This window comes from Drosophila gunungcola, unplaced genomic scaffold, assembly GCF_025200985.1.
Source record: "Drosophila gunungcola strain Sukarami unplaced genomic scaffold, Dgunungcola_SK_2 000001F, whole genome shotgun sequence".
Classification (NCBI taxonomy): Eukaryota; Metazoa; Arthropoda; class Insecta; order Diptera; family Drosophilidae; genus Drosophila; species Drosophila gunungcola.
The window spans coordinates 15,092,064-15,114,272 of NW_026453197.1; the positions used below are offsets into that span (position 1 = coordinate 15,092,064).

Sequence of the window (22,209 nt, forward strand, 5' to 3'; positions counted from 1 at the left end):
ATAAATCCTACACAAAACTTTAAATTAATTTTTAATTTTTAAATAACAGTAGAAATTATTTTGTTCATTAAAAATTAAATAAAACTGTGTAATTTTATATGTATTTATTTATATTTTTCATCCCCGAAATATAAATGACCTTTTTTCTGTGTAGAAACCACCACTTCGGGCGAGTTGCCCATGGCAACCAAAAAGGACAACAAATAGTTTGGATTTGGAAGAAGTAAAAGAGTTTCGGTGAAAACTGAAAGTTCAAGAGAGGCGTTGGATGCGCAAAATCTAATTCAAGATGAGCCAGCGCACTAAATTCATAATAAATACTTCAGGTGAGATTTGGAGGGACTTACCATGAAATATATTCCTGAAAATATCGACATCCCTCAGTGGAGTACTTCTCGGCCCGTTTGCCGGGTGCAGAGTTAGACGAACAAACGGCCATGATTCTGGAGTTTCTGGAACAGGAGGAGCACACGGTCATCTCGGCAGTGCACAGTAAATCTGATGGCAAAATCCGATTCCACCACCGCATACCGAACGAGGAGCTCTGCCTGCTCTTCTACAAGGTGCCGCAGGTGGGGCAGAATCACAGGCAAGGTGGTGAGCCGCTGCTGGGCATTTTAACCCTGGAAGGGGGCCTGGTCAAGTCGATTTACAACTCCGTTTCTCGGGTCTTCTCGCCCTCAGCCAACTCGGCCCAGGTAAGTCTAGGTCTAAATGCGTTGTGTGTTGGCCAGTGTAGTGTGACGTAGTGAAGTGTAATATTCAACCTGGCTAATTCCCTCACTCGGCTTAACTTGCCATGCTCGCTGTGTCGCACTCTCTGTAGCATTAATCGCATTTGCGCATAATTCAATCCAGCCTGCAATTTCATTTCTTCAATTATACTTTGCCCTGACCTGCCATCCAATTTGCCTTTTCCGATAGGTTTTAGGTTTATTTTGCACTCTGCTCTACTTTTTAAATATTTCATTATTTTCAGCGCAGCGAATATGGGCCCGAGTTGAGTGGAATTCTGGAGAACTTGCACCAGAACCTGGGATCTAGCTTGGGTTTACCACAGAGCGGTGAGCTTTCGAAACTATTTTTTTGTTATGAAGACTTTACCACCACATTAGCTTTTGAAGAGAAAATATTTATTAAATAATAAGAAATGGAAAAAATGTCTTTAAATTTATAAAAATATATCAAATGCCAAATGAATATATACATATTTTTGTTAGGCAAATTTCACAAGTCTTAGCGTCACCAACTCACTTGTTGTGTTTCTTTTCAAAGTTTCAAAATTTATTTTAAATTAAAATGTTGGTTGACTAGGCATTACAAGTCTGCGAGAAGAGATAAAATATTGGAAGCAAAAACTGGGCCAAAAGTCCAGTTCCCGTTTGGACCGCGAGGCAGCACAAGTGTTTATAGGCGTGCTGGAAAATATCGAAAAACAAATCAGGTGAGAAGGTAATTTAAATATTTCCCCATATTTTAATTAAAAATTTAATCCCAGCACTATTGATGGGGCCAATCCGAGTGGTACGATTGAGGATTTCCTCGACCATGCCCACAACAATCTGGACGAATTGTGGCGCCTGCCCTACAATTATCCGCAGCAGAGGATGACTGATCTGCTGGACATCATTGGCAAGAGGCTGTTGGAGGTCTGTTTGACCCAGTTGCTGGCCGAGGACATCTGGAGTCTGAACTCGAGCCACGTCAACAATCTAATGGGCCAGAGTATCGACACGGTGGACGCGTGGATCCAGCTCTGCGACTCACTCACACGCCTCTTTTGGCCAAATTACGTGAAGCATCCGTGGCTGGGTGATCCACACCTGCCCAAAAGGGGGCAACAATTTAAGGAGAGACTCAGCGAGATCCGGAGCATCAAGCAGTTATATAAGCAGATTGCCACCTTGCTCGACGATGTCGAACTGCAGGAAATGTTCCAGGAGCAGGCTCCTTTCACGGGTGAGATAAACCGATTCACAAGAATAGTAAATTATTATTATTTACATTTTTGATTATATTCCAGACTTTAACATCTTCGACACATCCTCGCTGGGGCAGGCAAAGTGGCACAAGGCTCTGCAGCACTTTGAGCTGGTCCTGCAGCCGATTGACGAGCGAATAGCTGCCGCTCTCAAGGCTCAGTTGCATAACCACCTGAGCAATCCGCGGCAGGTGATCTTCATCTTCTCCAAGTACGAGACTCTCATCCAGAGGCCAGCTGTCCTGGAACTGCTGACCATCGAGAGGGAACAGTTCCTGCAGTCGCTGCACATCCTCCTGCAGGACTTGCGCAAGGCAATGGTTGACTCGAACATGGAACCGGACACGGGTCACTTGTCGGTGATCTGCAACGAGTGCCGCTGGCTGAAGGTGGTGCAGCACCAGATCCAGGAGATCGAGAAGGTCAGCCATTTGATAAGTGGACGCGAGGGATTCGACAAGATCAACAAGGCGGTGCAGGAAATCAAGGAGGAAACGGAGTCCTTGCTGCGCACAAACTTTGAAATTTGGTCAGGGCAGTGTTCGACGGCTGTGAAAAGTGGCGAGCTAAGGTAAGTTTTATACATTTTATACATTTTTAATGTTTTACTAGTTAGAATAATGCCAAACCAAAGTTTAAAAAATCAGGCGATAAACAATCTTATCTTATTTTAAAAGTCAGAATTATTTTAACCAACGATTGAAAAATTATGAACTATACTCTTTTACATTTTTATAAATCATCTTAATAACCTAATTAGACTTCGCGACGATCAGGCGGTTGTGAAGTTCGAAAAGGAGGGTCGCCAGCTGATGCGCGTGACCTTTAACCCCAAGCTGGTTACCTTCTGCCAGGATGTGCGGGAATTCGAGAATCTTGGCTACAATGTTCCCCTGGAACTGCGAGCAGCTGCCACCCACGCAGCCAAATATATGTGCTATGCCCGAAGACTGCAGCAGATCGCCACTTTTCACAACACAATTGGGGATCGGATGATTCCCTGCCAGCGCCCCATTATGCTGAAGAATGCCTTGGAGCTGCAGCGTTTGGTCCAGAGCGAAACAGTTGCCTGGCAGGACGAATCCTCAGTCCAGCGCTACGTCGATATCCTGCAGGCAGCCGTCTCCAAACTCTCCACGGATAATACATTGCTGGTGGGATATCATGAGCAGGCCAAGAGAACGGTAGGTCCTTATAAAAATTAATAATATATATATAATATAGAAAACTTTACAAATTAAACCCTTTTCAGGTCATGAAACTCATGTCCACCGATCTGTTTACCCAAAACCAAATCTGGAAAGATGAGCTGCGACATCTGCGTGAACTGGTGGCCACTTTGGAACGACAGGGCTACACCCATTTGGATGCCTTCAAGTTGCACTGGGATCACCAGTTGTACAAAGTGCTGGAATACCAGTACATCTTCGGGTTACTCGACATGAACAACAAGCTGCCGGACATACATGTAAAGCTGATTTTGCGACAGAGAGAACTTGTCTACAGTCCGCCAGAGGAGGAAATTCGGGACTTGTACTTCAGTCAGCTGAGACGCTTTATCGAGAGACCCTGTAATTTCCATGGTCTGTCGGAGCACAGTCAAGAGCTCTTCAAATCGATGGTCACTGTGAATCGTCATCACTTTGGACCACTTTACCAAAGGGCAGCCGAGCTGTTTGACAAGCTGGAGGACTTCAAGACCATTTGGCTGCCCTGGATCGCTTTGGGTTGTGTGGATGTGGAGCAACTGTGTGGGATTCACTTGAATGAAGCCCCTGATTGGGATCGTAACTTTAGAACCTGCAAACACTTCAGTCAGCAGTTGGCGAAACTTCAGCAGGCCGAGGAATCCATCGATTGCATAGTGATCAATGTACTGCCTTTAAGATCGGATATAGAACTCATTAGCCGACGCTATTGGGAGGCTCTGGCCAATAGCTTACGAACGGCTATCCTCACGGATGTGAGTTTAATTCAGGAATTCCTGCAGAGTGCCCTGCAGTTCCTGCAAAACGTTCCCATGGACGAGGGCAGCATCAGTCAGTCGGGCATGAAGTACGAAAAGATAATGACTGAGCTGCCGCGGATCGAGAAAACGTTGGAGGCGGTGAGGGAAAAGGATGCCTGTCTGGCAGGCTGGTGCAAGGAAAGAGTGACCGCCCTGTCGGCAATCCTGCAGCAGTGGGAGCAGCTACAGCCGTTGCTGGAGAACCATGCAGTGATCCTGCAGCGACAGGTGGACATGATCAAAAACCAGGCGGAGACACAGCTGCAAAATCTGAAGAACGAGGCAGAGAAATTCCTACTCAGGTGGGAGTCCACCATAGCCGAACTGGAGGCCAACGAGCACTCCACTCTGGAGGTTTTCAAGGAGCGCCGCCTTCACTGGCAGCAATTGCAGGAGAAGAAGAAACAACTGCTGGAGGAGTGCTCCAAATTTAACATGGAATTTCCATCGGCAATGCTGATTCCCTTTACAGAAATCGAAGAGCAGATGGAGCAGCAATCGAAACAGTGGCAGGTGTATGATGGTTTCCTCAGCGATCTCCAGCCAATTCTGCAGGAGGAGTGGGCCATTTACCGGCGTCGTCCGTATGTCTTGAACGAATTCATTGGCAAGTGGGAGGGATCCGTCCATGCCTCGATTGATCTGCCCTCCAAGCGAATCCGTCAGCAGGTGGAGCGACTTCAATCGGCTCTGCCAATCCTGCAACAGCTGCAGTCGGACTCCCTGAGTGAACGCCACTGGGCCAGGATACTGCAGCTCCTCAATCACAAGAGCCCCAAGCCACTGCACTCTATAATCCTCCAGGACATCCTGGAGGACTTTGATGCCCTGCAATCGGCCGGCCAAGAGATCGGCAGTATTGTCAGACAGGCTTCGAGCGAACAGATTGTGAGACAGGCCCTGGTCGAGCTCGATCAGTGGTCAGTCACGGCCCAGTTGAAACTGATCACCAGGACGGATGCCTCGGGCCAGAGTGTCTCCCTGATCAAGGACTACCAGGAAGTGCTCAATAAGATCGGGGACAATCAGTCGCTGTTGCAGTCCGCCAAGAACTCGGCCGCCTTCGACAGCTTTTCGGATCAGGCAGAGCTTTGGGAGAGTCGCCTGAACACGTTGGATGCCCTTCTTAGCAGCTTAAATCACTCACAGAGGCGGTGAGTTAAATATATGATATATTAATTAAAACACAAAATTGTTTGATAAAATTTGCAGTAAAATAGTGTTTAAGAAATAAAAATGTTCTTATTTCAGAGTAAACTTATTAAGAAACTCTATCCTATGATATAAAATTTTTTTTTAAGTAAAGACAAAAACAAAAGTACTATAAGATCCCTATAAAAGGATTTGAAATAATATTGTCAAAATATCTCACACAGACACCATGTCGTACCTATTTTATTTTAATTGTTATTTTTGAGTTTTATTTATTGGTTTTGCAATAGTTTTATTAAATTACTCAAAAATAAATTTCATTGAAGAAAGTAGTAAGTTACCAAGTAAATTAATGCTTACCTGCTTAGAACCAGTAACAATTCTTAATCCTATATTGACTTTTTTATTTAATTTTATGTTCTCCCAGTTGGGTTTACTTGGAGCCTGTCTTCGGATCCGGAACCCTGCAACAGGAGCAGGCACTGTTCAAGCGCATCGACAAGGACTTTCGATTCGTGATGCGGGAAATCGAGATGGATCCGCGGGTCACTTCGCTGACGAAGATAAACAACATCAGCACCATTGTCAATGCCCTGGAGACCCAATTGGCCAGGTGCCAGCAGAACCTGATGAGCTACATAACCGTGAGTGATTATCCAATCCAACAAAGCATACAAATAAAAGGACATATAATCACCTTCACAGGACAAGCGCAACTCCTTTCCCCGCTTCTACTTCCTGGGCGACGATGATCTGCTCGAGTTGCTGGGACAGGCCAGCAAGGATGCGGATGTCATCCAGCGGCACATCCGCAAACTTTTCCCGGGCTGCCACAGCCTCAGCATCCGACAGTCGGCCCCTAATCTTGCCACATCCTCCGATACCAATCAGTATAGCATCGTGGCCATGCACAGTGCCGAGGGCGATGAGCTCAGGCTAAGCCAGCCCGTCGAGATGAAAGGCGACATCGAGGTGAGTACCTGGCCAAACTAAATGTTGGAATATGAAGTTAAAATATTTGATAATTAACAGCGCTGGCTGAATCAACTGGTCACAGTGGTGCAGGATACACTGCGCGATCAGATCTACGAGTGCTACACCAGCACCACCGGCGGCAGTGATAACCTCAGCGAGAAGATCCTCAAAAACCATGCCAGCCAGGTGCTGGCCACAGCCAGAGCCCTGCACTTCACCCGCCAGACGGAGCAGGCCATCGGCGGCATGTCCTTGGGGAAACTGCACCAACAGCTGAAGGATGAGATCACCCATTTGGCCGCCCTGAAACACAAATCCCAAAGTGGAACCCTGATAAGTCTCAAGCTTAGAGCCCTTCTCCTCGACTTAGTGCACTACTCCGGGGTGGTGGAGCAGCTCCAGAAACACAGCGTGGTCCACACCAGCGACTGGCACTGGCTGTGTCAACTCAGATATTACCTGGGAAAAGTGGGCGGCACATCATCGAGCACATCGGGTGGCGTTAATGCCAATACCAATCGACAAGTTTGCGTGCGCATGGTTTATGCCGAATTTGAATACGCCTACGAGTTCCTGGGCCAGGCCAGCAAGTTGGTCCACACGCGGCTCACCCACCGCTGCTATCTCATCCTCACCCAGGCCATGCACATGGGCCTGGGCGGTAATCCCTTTGGCCCGGCTGGCACCGGAAAGACCGAGTGCGTCAAGGCCCTGGGGGCGATGCTGGGACGCTTGGTGTTGGTTTTCAATTGCGACGAGGTGAGTCAGGCTACACACTCAGGAAAATGCCAATTTATACTAGTTTTTGTGTTAAGAACACATTTGCCCTATAAAATAAACAATATATTTATTATACAATATATAGTATAATATCGTTACTTAGCTCTTGTAATTTCTATAAAATATTTTAAAGCCAGCTATTTGAGTTGCTTATAATCGTTTTGTTGAGTGCACGCTAATGCCTTTGCTATACGTCATAATGTCGTGGATTGTTTGCAGAATGTGGACACCGAGTCCATGAGCCTCATCCTCACTGGCCTGGCCCGCTGCGGGGCTTGGGGCTGCTTTGACGAGTTCAACCGGCTGCAGGAGGCCACCCTGTCGTCCATCTCCATGCTGATCCAGCCCATCCAGAGCGCCCTGAAGGAGCGGGCAAACAGCGTCCAGATTGGCGAGCGACAGGTGAGCAGGATGAGTTATGGACCGGGTTGAAGTTGAAATTGGTGTGACAAGAGTAATGGCTTGATTGGTTGTGCTGGCTGTCGGTTGAAGTTACATTGCTTGCTTTTTAGCGAAAAGAATTCTGAGTTTAAAATAATCTTAAATTTAAGATTACCCTATTTTTGCGACTTTTCATAGTAAGAACTTTAAATTTGAAGTGACGCGAAAGAAGCGACTTGAATGTTTTACAGTCAAAAATAATTATTCTTAAAAATGACCAAAACGGAAACATTTTGTTTGTTATTTTTTTTGTGACCTGTAAATAAATACGTTAAACGAAGTTTATTTGCTTGGTTGTTTATAATATTTCTATAACACAACGTTTTTAATAATTTTTTTGAGTACCTATAGGTATATATATATATGTATATAAGAAAGGATTAAAACTCAATAATTATTTAATGTAAGCCCACAAATCATCATTAATTACCTTTCATTCCCAGGTTCAACTCAACCAGCACTGTGGCATTTTTGTCACCTTGAATCCGGCCGGAGCCGAGTACGGTGGTCGCCAGAAGCTGCCCGGCAACATCCAGGCTCTATTCCGGCCCATTGTGATGCAGCAGCCGGAGCCTGGTGAAATCGCCCGGGTTATGCTCTTCGTGGAGGGCTTTTCCGAGGCCTCGTCCATTGCATCCCGCATCGTGGAGCTATTCGATTTGTGCGGCAAAATGCTATCTGCCCAGCGGCATTACGACTGGGGACTGCGGGAGCTGAAGACAGTGCTCCTGATGTGCGGCGAGGGTTTGAGGGGGCAATTAACCAGTGAGCCGGAGAACACGCAGGCCAACGAGGAGATGTCGGTGGTGGTGCGATGCCTGCGCTCCTCCACCATGTCCAAGCTGGCCCCTCATGATGTCAGTCGATTCGAGATGCTGCTGCGGAATGTTTTCCCGGAGATTGGCAGTTTGAGGGCGCCAGAAACGCTGCTCCATCAATCTCTATCCGCCGCTTTTGCCCAACTGGGACTCTGTCGCAGCGAGAGGCAAATTGAAAAGGCTTTGCAACTGCACGAACAGCTCCAAAAGCGGATGGGAGTGGTGCTGGTGGGACCGCCAGGATGTGGCAAGTCCACCGTCATGGCCCTCCTCAAGCAGGCTCTGAGTGGTGGGTGCCAACTGAGAGTGCACACCATCAGTCCCAAGTCCATGAGTCGCGTCCAGTTGCTGGGACGGCTGGATGCCGACACGCGTCAGTGGCAGGACGGAGTACTCACCCACACAGCGGTGGTCGTCAACCAGGAGCCATCCCAAGTCCACTCGTGGATCGTCTGCGATGGCAGCATAGATCCCGAATGGATAGAGGCACTCAACTCGGTTCTGGACGATAACAAGTGAGTGAAACTTGATTACATTGTTTACAATTTAATTAATAGCTCCTTCATATAGAACACGATTTCATGTTTCTAGCAATACATTTTGCTTCTTATATTTCGCTCTTGTTTCTGCGCATAAATTCGTAATAATTATTTCGCGGCTGGCCATACTATCATTATATCATAAAGGTATACAGTTATCGTTATATCGTATTGTAGATCGTATCATCCTAAACTTGCAAATATTGTATCGTCTATCACTTAGCGACTAAACAAAATACGTACAGACCTAAAAAACAGAGAAATGCTTGAAACGATGACGACATAAACAAATTATGACGGGGAAGCCCACTAAATTAACGTACTGCGGATTGCGTAACGCAACATAATACGTATCGGCATTTTTCAAATGGCGTCTACTTAACATACACAAAAATGAACATGGGTGTATTTCAGTGCGAGTGTGTGCGTTTAAGATGTTGGCACACATCCTTGAGAGTTGTGACTACTATAGGATATTTGGGAAAATCGTTTTATGATTAAATATAGAATGAAAATTCGGAATAAATACATAGATGAAAATATCAACCGATTCTCTGTTTAAATTTAATATTGTAGACAAATTGTTTCAAATATATACGCATTAAGTTTTGCCACAAGTTTCCTCAAATCTGATGAGTATTTAAGCTTATGCTGCATTTTATCACAACGTCTTATCATTGTCTTAAAAGGTTTTCCTGTAGCTGATTCCTGTCATATGCTATTGGTGGAAAAATAGTTAATAACTAAGTATGGCCTTTGAGAAGGTTGCAAATATATTGATAGTTTCTGTTATTCTATGCTTTAAAGCTTTAAAATCGAAACTGTGTAACAAAATATCAGCTTTTATCGGTTATATATAGAAAATTATAAAAAAAAAAAATTTTATGAAAAGTTAACGCAAAGATAAACATGAACAAAATATACTTGGAAAGAATCCATTGCTTCCAAAAAAAAAGGGAATTCAGTTATTTAAAATTGTTTTTTTAACAGCACTTGTACTGTTTTCCTAACAAATCCTTCTTAGGGTATAAAGTAGTACAAAGCTTTGATTGGGAGCAGTCAAAAACTCGGAAAATGGGATTTGAGAATCACATAACTAGTTAGATCACAACTCCAGGCGTGTGTGCCCTCTATCTTTCGGATGCGTTTAGCTGGCTAGAGAGTTGAGCTTACGACTACGGGTGAGAACCTCTCACTGCGGTGCATGTTGCAGTTGCTGTGGGGCGGCAGGTTGTTGCTGCTGCTGCTGTTGCTGGTGCGTTGCAGGTGGCGGGGGCGGCAGTGGCGGCAGGGTCAACGAGGGGGGCGGTGGCGGCAGCGATCGCATGTGTTGCATGTGCGCCTGGGGTGCCATATGCTGGAACATGTTGCAATGCTGCTGCTGCTGGAGGTGATGTTGCTGCTGCTGCTGCTGCTGTTGTTGCTGATGGGTGCTGAAATGGTGCTGCTGCTGCGGCGCTGGCTGGGCGGGATTCACATCGGGCCCGGTCTGGAGTACGATCTCCGGTTCGAGGTTAATGACCATTTCGGCATCATCCTGCTGCTGCTGCTGCGGATTCCTCAATGAGGCCAGGGCCGCCGCCTGAGCTGCTGCCATGGCCGAGGCGGAGATGTCCTGGCCATACTCCTGCTTGATGCCATTCGGCGGACCCGGGTACAGAGTGGCACTGAGGTTCTGATGCAGGATGGGGTGACAGAGCTGCGGCATCAGCGTCACTCCAGCGATGGGCAATGCGGGATGGCCGAAGCTCCGAGGCGGGTAGAGTTGCTGCAGCTTGTTCAGCTGCTGCAGGTGCGTGGCATGGGCGGGGGGCGTGGCCAGCTGAGTAAGCTGGCTGGTCATCATGCGGTTCCGCTGATGCGCCAGCTGGTGACTCAACTGCTGCTCCTGCAGATGCGTGGGCGGAGGTAGCTGATGCTGCTGTTGCTGTTGTTGCTGCTGCTGCACCTGCTGGTGTTGCTGCAACTGCTGCTGCTGCTGCTGCAGCAGTGGCGAGGGCTGCTGACCCTGGGGCGGGGTTGGTGGCACACCCACCTCGGGCTTCACCACAGGCACTGGCGGTATCATGGCCGCAAACTCCGGCGGCAACTGCGCGGGATCCGATACGAGTAAGCCTTTCTTCCGGTCCTTCCGGATCTTGTCCCTCAGCTTTTCCAGCTGCCTGAAGGCGTCGTTGGCCCGCCGCGCCTTCTTTCTGTCCCTATCACGCTCCTGCTCCAGCCTCCTGTACTCCGGATTCATGCGCTTGATCCGCTTCCTCTCCCGGTCCCGCTCCCTCTGGATCATCTTCAGGCGCAGCTCCTCCTCGGGGGTCAACTGCAATCGGAGATGGAAAGAGGGAAACAGAGGGAAAGCGTATTAAAGCACTGTGTTCGTGGCCACACAAACTGTGGGAGTTTGTCTGACTGGTTCGGAGGGTTTCGAGAAGTGTCAACGGTCCCGGGATCTTCTAAGCCCCCCTACCACCCCCTAATCTCAAGCCATGTGAGTGAGCGTGTGTGTGTGTGTGCGTGTCGTGTGATTCGAGTGTTCGAGTGTGGGTTCATTGGTGTTTAAAGATAAGATATAGAATATTGGAAAAATGCTACGTTAGCACGTCGTGCCTTCTTGCGGAATCGATCGCGCTCGCGTTCCATTCGCCGGTACTCGGGATTGAGGCGCTTGATCCGCTTCCTCTCGCGATCCCGCTCCCGCATGATGAACTTGTGGCGCGCCTCCTCCTCGGGGGTCATCAGCTGAAATTACAGAGAGAGTGGTTGGTTGGCAAACGGCAGTCATGTCTCGATCTCGATCTCGATCTCGATCTCGATCTGAGTCTGAATCTCGGGCAGTGTTCTTGTGTGGCTAATCGTGGTCTTATTTGGGGCACTCTGTTCTCCACTCATCTTGTCTTGAAACTGAAATTTTTGCAGGCTTTTGACCTTGCCATCGGGCTGGAGGATACAATTCGGCAGCAATGTCAACTTTATTTTTGAAACAGACGATGTGCGGCATGCCTCACCGGCCACCATTTCCAGAATGGGTATTGTCAACATGAGGTGCGTCTTTAACTTGATCCCAAAGCTCTTTAAACTTATTATTTAATTGTTTTGGAAAGCTTTGACTACTTTCCGGCCAAGGAGATGCTTAAACATGAGCTATCGAAGGAACCCTATGGCGATCTGTTGGAGAACTATGTGGATGGTAATTTTCAATATGCTGTGGATTGGCTGGAGAGTCAACTTTTGTTAAAGTGAGTTACTTATTTACTTTACCACATTATCATATAATTTAAAGCTAGCTTTAAACCTAAATACTTTTGTATATTTCCACAGTCATCTACCTGGTATAAACCGTGCCCACATCCTACGCTCACTGGTGCTACAACTCCATGGCTCCCAGTCTCTGGAGGAATACGGAGCAGCCACCCTTAGGGCATTCTTTGGTTATACGCCCAACGATCGGCAGCGGGAGTTTGCCCAAATGGTATTGAAACGCGCCAATCTCTACATAGGCAATCCCAGCTACGCTGAGCTTACCTACTATGATAGTCGTAGACATTCCCTTGAACAATATCCAGTGGATGCAATGGAGATACCTGAGAAGGGCTCTCAACTAATAATTACATCCTACATGAAATCGTACTTGGACACACTGGAATTTCTGCTGAAAACTCAGCAGCCCTTTATGTTGATAGGTCCCAGTGGCGCGGGAAAAACCCTGTTGCTCCAGAGAGCAGTGCTGGAAAACTCTGGCTACCAGTTGGCCACCATTAACTGTTCCACTCAACTAACACCCAGTTACATTTTGCACACTTTGAGGACGCACTGCGTCACAGTGAGCGGCATCAAGGGACGGGAGTACCGACCAAAACAGGCGAGACTAGTGCTCTTTATGAAGAACTTGGACCTCTGCCAGCAGGATTCCTGGGGAGCCTGCGAAGTGGTGGAGCTGCTGCTCCAACTGGCGCAAAGAGGAGGCTTTTACGCCGAGAATCTGGAATGGATTGGCGTTAGCGGGCTGCAAATATGCGCCTCCATTAGCGGAAACACCGGAAAAATCGCACCGCGCTACTTTGCCATCAATCAGTTTGTGCGAGTCTCACGACCCACCAGCCAGGATATGCTGGAAATCGTGCAACGGCGATTGGAACCGCTTCTGGGCGAGCACTTCAGGGGTTTGGCCCATCGAGGAGGATCGGGGGTCAATTTGCAGCACGTCAGCGAGAGCCTGATGGAGTGCTTTGAGAAGGTTGGTAGCCTCAGCCACCCTGCTGGAATTCTTCATCGCAGGGCCAGCTAATTGACTTCACCCTCTTTTAGCTGCAGGCGACTTTCACAGCCACGGGAGGCAGGCAGGCACACTACCAGTTCAGCCCCAAATGCATCATGAAGCTGCTGGACGCCCTCGTCTTTTATCCAGTTACTGATTTCAACGAGGTATGTTTGCAGTGAGAAAAAGGCTGGGGGAAATATGACTCTTTGTACAAGAGATTGCAAAAAAAAATCCAGATTGCTAATTTTTAGCACGCTATAACTTTGAGTCAATTTAAAAGCTAAAAGGGAGGAGAAGATATAAGTAATTTTAAACAAAAATAATAAAATAAAACATATTACATATTAAAAACATTAAGTTTTTAAATGGTATCATACAAGAAGTATCAAGTATTTAGGCTTTACTTTGATTAATTTTTTCTCATACTTTTTGGAACAAAATATATTTCCTCCTAGCTTAGATTTGTGCTATACTTTTTTCTTCAGTTTATGGCTAATCAGATTGAAAATGTTCGTACCTTTTTAGGCACTCTACTGCGAGCTTTTAGGCATGTTCCGCGACAGATTAATTAGCGAAGAGCATGTACAGCAATTCGAGGCGATATTCAAGCAAACGATGCGCAAATATTACGGCAAGGAGGTGAGTTCAGTCTGCAGTTTGGCAAATGAAAACTAAGCTAATGAAGGACACCCTTTTAGAAAGTTTTTTTCGTGCCCAAATCGCCGAAGTCGCGGGCTCAATTGCATTGCCTAACTCACGACGAATGGCTGGAGGAAGTTCAGAGACAGATGATCATTTGCAGTGAGTATTAAATAAGATTTTAGATCATAATGTTTTCAAAATTCTTTTGTTCGTACTGGTAAATTTACCAATTAAATCATTAAGAAGCTATGTCAAAAGAAACAAAAATATAATAAATAAATGAGTTTTGCCCCCCAAACAGTTTTATACTGAAAATAAAAAAAAAGGAACTCCCAAATTCGAAGCAAATTCGCTTTAAAAATAGCTTTTGATGTTTCCTGAGACCCTGATTAATTTATCTATTAAAAATGTTAATTGAAATTGAGCGACTTGCAATCTGACGGGTCCCCTTTTTTTAACTATTTTTAAAATTATTTCCTATTTATATTCTAACCAATAAATAAATTCAATGTCAGAGGGTTCTGCTCACGCATCAGTTGAAGTTGCCCGGTGGTAATTCCGCAGTTTCAAGACAAGAGGAGGAGATGGATGATAATTTGGGGTAATCGGGGATAACTACACTGGGCCTGGGCGTCAGCTTGCGAAATCGATCCCGCTCGCGTTCCATCTGCCGGTACTCGGGATTCATGCGCTTGATCCGCTTCCTCTCGCGATCCCGCTCCCGCATGATGAACTTCTGCCGCGCCTCCTCCTCGGGGGTCATCCACTGAAAGTACACAGAATCATCGAATTTCGTCTGAGCATCGGTTTGTCTTTTCAATTTAAAAAGTATTGCAGTAGATGTGGAGAAATAGAGGTTCAGAGGCCAACTTCAATGATGTCATATGAGAGAGCTTTATATTGCGAGAGAACAGCTTCAAAAATATTAAATTTCATAAAGGGGAAAACAATAAAAACTAAACATTTTAGTACCATGCAACTTAATATATCTATAAATTCTTCCATTTCCCGCAGATACCGAAAGCTACAGCCTTTCGGCTCCCATCACAGAAGAACTGCTGAACAACACTGCTAGAATAGCCAGAGTTCTATCGCGAACCGATGCCCACATGCTTATTTTGGCGCAATCTGGTGGAAGACACCTGGATGCCATATACACGGCGGCCACTTTGCAGGAGGCCAAGGTGCTAACTCTGCAAGGAGGATCCTCCTACGATCTCTCCGAGTTCTACAACGATCTTAAAGTGGCCATGCAGACGGCTGCCCTGGAGCAGCAGATGAGCTACCTGCTCATCGAACACTGCTGGCTGACTTATGTGCCGGATATTTTGAAACCCATCGAAGCCCTGCTCGAAGGAAGCGAAATCCTAGAGCTTTTTGGCGATGATCTTGAGGCGGTGGCCAGTACGCTTAAGCAGGCGGCACAGCTGGAGGGATACCAGGAATCTCTGGGAACATACTTCATGAAACGTTAGGATATAAGAATGTTGGTTATATGGTTTTTAATTGAATGAATTTAATTTCAGGTGCCCGTGAAAATCTGCACATCATTCTAGTTCTGGATCCGAGTAGTTCCAATGTGCAGGACTACTTCAACAATTTCCCTGCCCTGCATCGTCAGATGGATTTGCTGTATGTTAGAACTGAATCCAGGGAAACCTTAGCCAATCTGCCAAAACAATACATCGAATTGCTAAACGATACGGTGGCAGGCGGCGGAAGTGGGCGTGGCAAGGTGCCCGCCTGCAGTCATTTTGCTGATATATCGGATGAACTTCCCCCAGATCAGCCATCGCAAAGATATTACCAACTAATTCGCAGCTATTTCCACATGTACAGCAATGCAGCCCATGAAATCGATCAGAGATTGGGCAAACTGCAAATGGGAGTGGACAAATTGGCCTCGGCTCACGCCCTAGTCGATACTCTAAAGTCCAATGCAGCAGCTCAGGAGCAAGCGTTGGGCGAAAAGCGAGAGCTGGCCAATGAAGCTCTGGAAATGATTTCATCCACGATGAGGAATGCGAACGAACAGAAATCCAGCATGCTGGAACTGAAACAACAGACGCAAAAGAGCAGCGAGCAATTGAAAGTAAGGCAGAAGGAAATCCAACAGGAATTGGCTGAAGTGGATCCAATTTTGGCGGAGGCCAGCAATGCAGTGGGTCAAATCAAGTCGGAAGCTCTGTCCGAAATCAGATCTTTGCGTGCTCCTCCAGAGGCTGTGAGGGACATCTTGGAGGGTGTGCTGCGGCTGATGGGCATACGAGACACTTCCTGGAACAGCATGAAGACGTTTCTGGCCAAGAGGGGTGTGAAAGAGGACATAAGATCCTTGGATCCGGCTCGAATCAGTCCGGAAAACTGCGAGGCCGTGGAACGATTACTCCTGGCCAAGGGCGATTCCTACGAGTCGAAAAACGCGAAACGAGCCTCGGCAGCAGCCGCTCCCTTGGCCGCTTGGGTGCAGGCCAGTGTTCGCTATTCCCGGGTGATCCAGAGCATCAAGCCCCTCGAAAGGGAACAGAACGAATTGCAGAAGAATCTCAGTGCGGCGGAGGACGAAATGCAGGAGTTGGCCAGTGGACTGGACGATGTGGACAAAAGGGTCAAGCAGCTGTCGGCCAAGTTGCAGACTTACACCCAAGAGGCAGCGGTGCTGGAGCTGAAGCTTCAGGAGGCCAGTGGCACTCTGCAGGCAGCAGAGCTCTTAGTGGGCAAACTTAGTGCGGAGTATGCCACCTGGAGTGATCAGTTGGCGGAGCTGAAGAAGGCCCACAAAACACTGGATGGTAAGACCCTTTTGATAGCCATGGCTGTTAATTACTATGCGGGATTGGGCCTGGAACAGAGAAGGTTAGTTATCTATTTCCCAATTTAAGAATTTTAAAACTCATAAGGATAATATTTCCAAAGCTCTTCGCTCAAACGTCTGGCGGAGGACTTTCATCTGCCCACCAACTTCGATCTTCGTGGATCACTGCTCACGGAACAACAGCAGATTATCTGGGAGAGTCAGGGTCTAGCACGCGATGCCCAGATCATCGAGAGTGCTGCTCTTCTCAGGGAAATACTATCTCTACCCTATGGAACCTGTCCCATTCCCCTGCTTTTGGATCCCACACAAACAGCAGCCGAGTGGTTGATGGCCCATCTCAAGGGAAGCGGAAGAGCCTGCGAACTGACTACCCATGGAAACGAAAGACTATCCTATCAGCTGGAGCTGGCTGTTCGTTTTGGAAAGACTCTTCTGGTAACCGACTGCGAGCAACTACGTCCCCCGATCCTTCAGCTGCTCCAGGGTCACGTTTATGTGAGATTCAACAAGCGACAACTAGCCATTGGCTCAAAATTGGTGGATCTCCACGAGAGTTTCCAACTGGTTTTGATCAGCAAATCCGATCGTCTGCATTTACCCGAAGAGCAAAGGAGTCAACTAAACCTCCTGAGGTTCACGGTCACAGCAGCTGGCCTGGCCGATCAACTCATGTCCAAGGCGATTGTCTTACAAAATGCGGAGTTGGAGCAGCAGAGGATAGAGCTGCTACAAAAAGAGGGAGATCTGCTCAAGCAGCGAATGGAAATGCAGGACAAGCTGCTCGAACAGCTCTCCAAATCGGAGGGAGATATCCTACGAAATGAGCAACTTTTGGCCAGTTTGAATGAGGTGAAACAAAGCAGCGCTCAAATAGACGAGGCCCTTAAACAAAGTGGAAAAATTAGAGAAACTCTACTAGCACAATTCGGTTCCTTGAGGGAACTTTGTGCCAAGGCCTCGGCCTTTTATGCTGGTCTCACTCAAGGCTATGAGTTATCCGCCTTAGTTTACATAGAACTGTTTCTGGGGGCACTCTCCAAAAATCATCGAGACGAGTCAAAGATCTACGAGTTTCTGGTGAGAAGTGTTTACATGAATTTGGCAAGAGCCACTGCCAGAGATGGTCAGCTTTCCCTATCACTGTGGGTGTGTCATCAGGCATATCCCGATAAATTGAGCCCCAAGGAGTGGGAGTTGTTCGTGAACAATTTTATGGGATCATCAGATGGCAGCATGCTCTTAGGCCAGCTGGGAAAACTGCCCGATTGCATGGGCAAGGAAGCCCAATTGAAGCTGGCCATGTTGCTGCAGTCCTTTCCGGATCTACGAAGCAAACTGCAGTTGGACAAGGACTATATCTGGCGAGGATTCATCGAGGCTCAAGCGGACGATGTGCTGCGTAAGCTAGAGAAGTTATGTAATTAATATGTTTTCTATTGAAAGGTAACATTTTCCAACTTACAGCTGCCTTGGGCTCCAGTTTCCAGCGCATACTAATTGCTCAGATATTCCGACCCGACTTGATGCTGCATCAACTGCGAAAAGTGAGCAGTGATCTGCTGGGAATATCCCCAGATGCCTCTACACAACCTTCTGTGGAGCAGTTGCTGCAGCAAAGCAGCTGTGATCGCCCCATCTTGATGATTAGTCAGGCGGAAAATGATCCCACCACTGAGCTGAGAAAGTGGGCCAATCAAAAGTACAGGGAAATGGCCATTGGCAAAGGTGCTGAGAAGAGAGTTCTTGCCGAAATGCGACAGGCTGCCATAGATGGCCACTGGTTGTGTGTTAAGAACGTTCACTTGGTGCCGGAATTTCTGGCCCAAGTGGAAAGGGAACTGAGTAAGATTCAAAAGTCCAAGGACTTTCGATTGTGGCTGCTGTGCGAGTCCACCGAAGGATTTTCCGAGTCCGCAGTCTTTAAGTGCCTTAAAGTGCGCTATGAACAGCCCAAGGGACTCAAGCAGATTGTTATGCGTTTGCTCCAGAACCACGCAGCTGAGCAAGAGCAGAGCTTCAAGAACCAACCGAAGAGTCTCAAGATGCGACTGGTTTATTTCATTCTAACCGCAGTGCTCCAACAAAGACGGCAATTCATTCCCCAAGGTTGGTCCAAATACTACGAATTCGGCGAGGCGGATCTCAAGGCGGCTTTGGGTATTCTTAAATGGATGGATCAGCAGTTAAATTCCGGAAAATGTGATTGGTTGCTATTGCAACGACTGAGTGAAGCACTAGCTTTTGGTGGAAGAGTTAACAACCTGAGGGACTTGGAGATACTGAGGACCTATCTAAATCAGTTCTGTTCAGCGGATGTCTTGAGCAATCGCTGGTCTCCTCTAGGATTATCCCTATCCATACCCACTAGTGGCCAGCTGCAGGACTATTATGCAGCATTGGAAAAGCTTCCCGAACTGGATGAGCCCAGTATGTATGGTTTGGCCAATCAGGCCCAACAACAGCGCGAAATTGAGCAGGCAAAAAGAGTTATCAAGGAACTGCGGGGTCTTCACTATGGCAGAGGATCAACTGGAGACTCAGGAGGATCGGAAGATACCAAAGATCAGCTCACTGATCGTCAGAAGCTCGAACAGCAAATTAAACCCCTGCTGAATTTGTGGAGAAAACTAGCCGGGTCCTGTACGATAATGCAAACTGTTAAGGAGGCGAAATCGGGAGAATCACCCTGGGCACTGTTTGTGCTGGCCGAATTGAAAGTGGGTGCCGATCTCTATGGCATTGTGCACCACACTCTGTCGCAGATGCATGCCTGGCTCAAGGACTCGCAGGATGTGGATGGCAGTACTCTGAGAGCCCTGGCAGAACAGCAGGTAAGGTTATACACCGACAAGTGTAAGGAAATAGATAATTATGTTTTTTATTAGATTCCTGCCAGTTGGCTGAAACAATGGAGTGGACCTGGCAGCAGCAGTGCCGTGGATTTTTTGAGAGCTCTAATTGTTCGCGCCCAGGCTGCCGAGCTGCGATTTCGGGAGCAACTGGCTCTGGAGTTTGGCGATGAAATCAATCTGATCCAAGTGTTCAACTGTGAGAACCTTTTGGCCTGCTTGAAGTTGCTGCAGTCACAAAAGTTGGCCGTTTCCACCGAACGTCTGGAGCTCCAGACTTGTGGGCCACTTAATTCGAATGGAGATTGTAGTGGTGTAACTGTCAAACTAGCGCCTTTAAAGGTGAGTACAAGAATATGGTTTTAGGAGGTCTTTAAGCAACTAACTCATATATATAATAGAGCCTAATTGGCACACCAGTTTCTTAAACTACTAGGCATAAACTACTAGGCATAAAAGAATGGTTTTGAATTAAGGAGTTTTCTATAATTAATCCTTATATTGTAAGCCAAATCAGCAAAGTTTTAAATATTTCCATATTTTAAATAAATTAGGATTTTAGACACACTACATCACGTCCTTTAGTCACAATTAAAACCATTAAAGTAGAAGTATACAAACATCAGTGCTGTAAAACCAGATCTTAAAGTTCTATAGCATTGCTGTTTTAGAAGGTAAACCAATATAACTTGGCCGATTTTAAAATGCATATGCTGGTTAGTTGTAGTTGGTTAGTTGGAATAGGCACTAGCTCCTACAGCAACAATGACTAGAAGCACATCCTAAAACATATATCTATATATCTTTTGTGGGACTGTTTGGCATCCTCCTTTCTCCTCCCCCTCCTCCCCCTACTCTACCTATTTTCCCCATTGGCTTCTGTGCGTCTTCTTGTCTTTGTGTCTCACCTTCCCCATTTTGGCCATAAAGTGGGTCTCCATCGCCGTCTCCATTCTGGCTGTTTCCATGGCGCCCCTTTCCGTGATCCTATGCCTCCTGTTTCCGGTTCCCCGTCTCTCGTTCAATGCATCGAAATCAGCCGATTTTGCCCGTTCTTTTCAGTTTTCGCACGCAGTTTTTTTTTGTTTTCATTTGATTGACATTCCGGTAGAGGTGGGTAATAGAGGTGGAGAAGCATCGATGTCATCGATATTTCCTAAATATCGGCACTATCGATGTTCAACAGAGAGTACCGATGCTAATACATTTCTTACAATGTTAGTTCGACGTTTTTTTTTACCATTTCTCTGTTAGTTCGACGTTTTCCTAACATTCTCTGTTAGAGGTGGCAGTACCAAAATTTCGGTACTATCGATGTTCGGCAGAGCTTATCGATGTCTATCCGTCTCTAACGATATTTTCTTGCCTCTGTTAACTTCTCACTCAAGTTCTTGCACACATAGCCTTGTTCCACTCCATTTCTTGGAAACCCTCTGTTAAAATTTCTGCTGATATGCACTCATAACTTAACATCTCTCATGTAAGTACTGTAAAAGCTGTTTTATAACAAAAATTTAAAATTTACCCGCCAACAACTGCTTTGAACTGCTTTTGCAATAGCAACCAAGCAGTAAACCATACATACAGAATGTAAAATGCATGTAAAATTCATTGGTACTTTATGAGCCCAACGGGTGGCGCCAAGTGTCAGGTGTCGCAAGAAAATTTCAGAAAGTGACAAGTTTTTTACGAAAAGTGAGAAAATTTACTGATAGAGCGATTTGGAATATATACACTTAATAGGGTCGGAAATGTCTCCGTCTGCAAGGGTATTTTAATTTAAATTAAAATTGTACATTTTCCATTGCAGATTGATGGCGCAAAGAGTGGAATGGACAAATCGAACCCCTTTTACATCAGCTACAAAATAAAGGAAGAGGCTAATACTGCGAGTGCCATTTCTTCGAAATATGGAAAAAATTCCTTGTATTTTACGCAGAGAAACGAATCGAATCCCAAGTTGCCCCTTTATTCGCGGAGCAGTCGGGACAAGTTAATATGCCATCTAAGTGTTGATAACGTGACGGGCACTTCGGAACAGATTCTTTTAGCTGGCACCGCGCTGATCGTCGAGGATTACTAGAAAACAAGCAATACGAATTACCAAACATATTTATATCTATAAAACTCATTTATAGGTGTATCAATGAAAGTTAAATTAAAGTAAAAACTAAAATATGACCTAAGTAAACCATTCTTTCCCGTTTTACGAATCATTTTTTTAATAAATATTTAAACAACTAGCAATAAGCCGGCCAAACACAAACAGCAGAAGGGGCCATTAAACATTTAAAGCCCGAACTTTCAAATGCTAATTGATTTCCATATGTCAGTGCCTGTGTTTATTTGGGGATGCCCCCAAAAATTAATTTCCCACAGCCGAAGGGATTTTATTGCGACCTGCTACTGCGTCCGGCTACCCTCATAATCTGCTCATATTAACCTAATTGCCGTAAATTTGAACAACACAAACTGCCATAAATGTTGGCCATACTTTCAGTTGCCAAGACATCCTCGAACCCTCGGGCTCAAAACCATTTTACCGTCAAAAACTTGTCTTAACTTTAATTAAGTGGCATTATGTTCAATTAGGCAAAAGTTTCCAATATGCAAATTAACACAATTTGCGTGTAAAGTGCCTCTCGGTGCAGAGGAAGGGCGAGGGCGGCAGTTCTGGGGGGCGTGGCAGGCAAAGATTCTGTGCCAGATAAATTGTCCTACGCACAAATCAAAGTGCCTCGAATCGGTGGGCGTGGCAGTTTGTTAACTCATTTTGCACATTTAGCTATGCAAGATTTCCCATCTCCTCATTGATTTTGTAATACGGCTTCTTCACTTGTTGTGCTGTTGGCTAAAAGCAATAAATAATTTATTATGCTTCAAATGACAATTTTGTAGGCTGGAATTAAGGAATTAGGCTTGGAGAAATAAGAGAAAGTGGACTAAGGCGT

General features: G+C 46.2%; 2 protein-coding genes across 6 annotated transcripts; one reads left to right on the forward strand and one right to left on the reverse strand.

Moving 5' to 3' along the window:
• The first annotated feature begins 239 nt into the window (after positions 1–239).
• LOC128263063 (cytoplasmic dynein 2 heavy chain 1) lies at positions 240–21,395 on the forward strand. Its single transcript, XM_052997724.1, has 25 exons — positions 240–326; positions 385–698; positions 980–1,064; positions 1,315–1,444; positions 1,499–1,959; positions 2,024–2,552; positions 2,742–3,165; positions 3,234–5,143; positions 5,569–5,785; positions 5,847–6,113; positions 6,174–6,875; positions 7,116–7,298; positions 7,781–8,670; positions 11,608–11,733; positions 11,793–11,927; positions 12,010–12,925; positions 12,997–13,113; positions 13,475–13,588; positions 13,648–13,750; positions 14,606–15,061; positions 15,118–16,447; positions 16,508–17,808; positions 17,874–19,240; positions 19,295–19,600; positions 21,069–21,395. Exons 1-25 carry the CDS (start codon positions 290–292, stop codon positions 21,339–21,341), a joined length of 12,693 nt encoding a protein of 4,230 aa, XP_052853684.1. The 5' UTR covers positions 240–289; the 3' UTR covers positions 21,342–21,395.
• LOC128263065 (PAX-interacting protein 1) lies at positions 8,734–20,489 on the reverse strand. 5 transcript variants are annotated; one of them, XM_052997732.1, is made up of 4 exons: positions 20,167–20,487; positions 14,211–14,357; positions 11,284–11,430; positions 8,735–11,011 (listed from the first exon to the last, which is right to left on the reverse strand). In XM_052997732.1, the coding sequence occupies exons 1-4, from the start codon at positions 20,224–20,226 to the stop codon at positions 9,887–9,889; spliced, it is 1,479 nt and encodes a 492-aa protein (XP_052853692.1). In that variant the 5' UTR covers positions 20,227–20,487; the 3' UTR covers positions 8,735–9,886. The 5 variants fall into 5 exon arrangements, with proteins under 5 accessions (XP_052853695.1, XP_052853696.1, XP_052853692.1 ...); XM_052997733.1 differs by having other exon boundaries at positions 11,299–11,430; positions 20,167–20,486; XM_052997734.1 differs by lacking the exon at positions 11,284–11,430 and having other exon boundaries at positions 20,167–20,489.
• Positions 21,396–22,209: the final 814 nt, after the last annotated feature.

Bases quoted from the DNA above. Each gene is read 5' to 3' on its own strand.
- LOC128263063 (XM_052997724.1), top strand. From the start codon at position 290: ATGAGCCAGCGCACTAAATTCATAATAAATACTTCAG. The intron at 3,166-3,233 runs GTAGGTCCTTAT...AACCCTTTTCAG, and splicing joins ATGAGCAGGCCAAGAGAACG to GTCATGAAACTCATGTCCAC. The intron at 16,448-16,507 runs GTTAGTTATCTA...ATATTTCCAAAG, and splicing joins TTGGGCCTGGAACAGAGAAG to CTCTTCGCTCAAACGTCTGG.
- LOC128263065 (XM_052997732.1), bottom strand. From the start codon at position 20,226: ATGGAAACAGCCAGAATGGAGACGGCGATGGAGACCCACTTTATGGCC. The intron at 11,431-14,210 runs GTAGTTATCCCC...CTGTAATTTCAG, and splicing joins AGCTGACGCCCAGGCCCAGT to CTGATGACCCCCGAGGAGGA. The intron at 11,012-11,283 runs GTAGCATTTTTC...CTCCGATTGCAG, and splicing joins AGAAGGCACGACGTGCTAAC to TTGACCCCCGAGGAGGAGCT.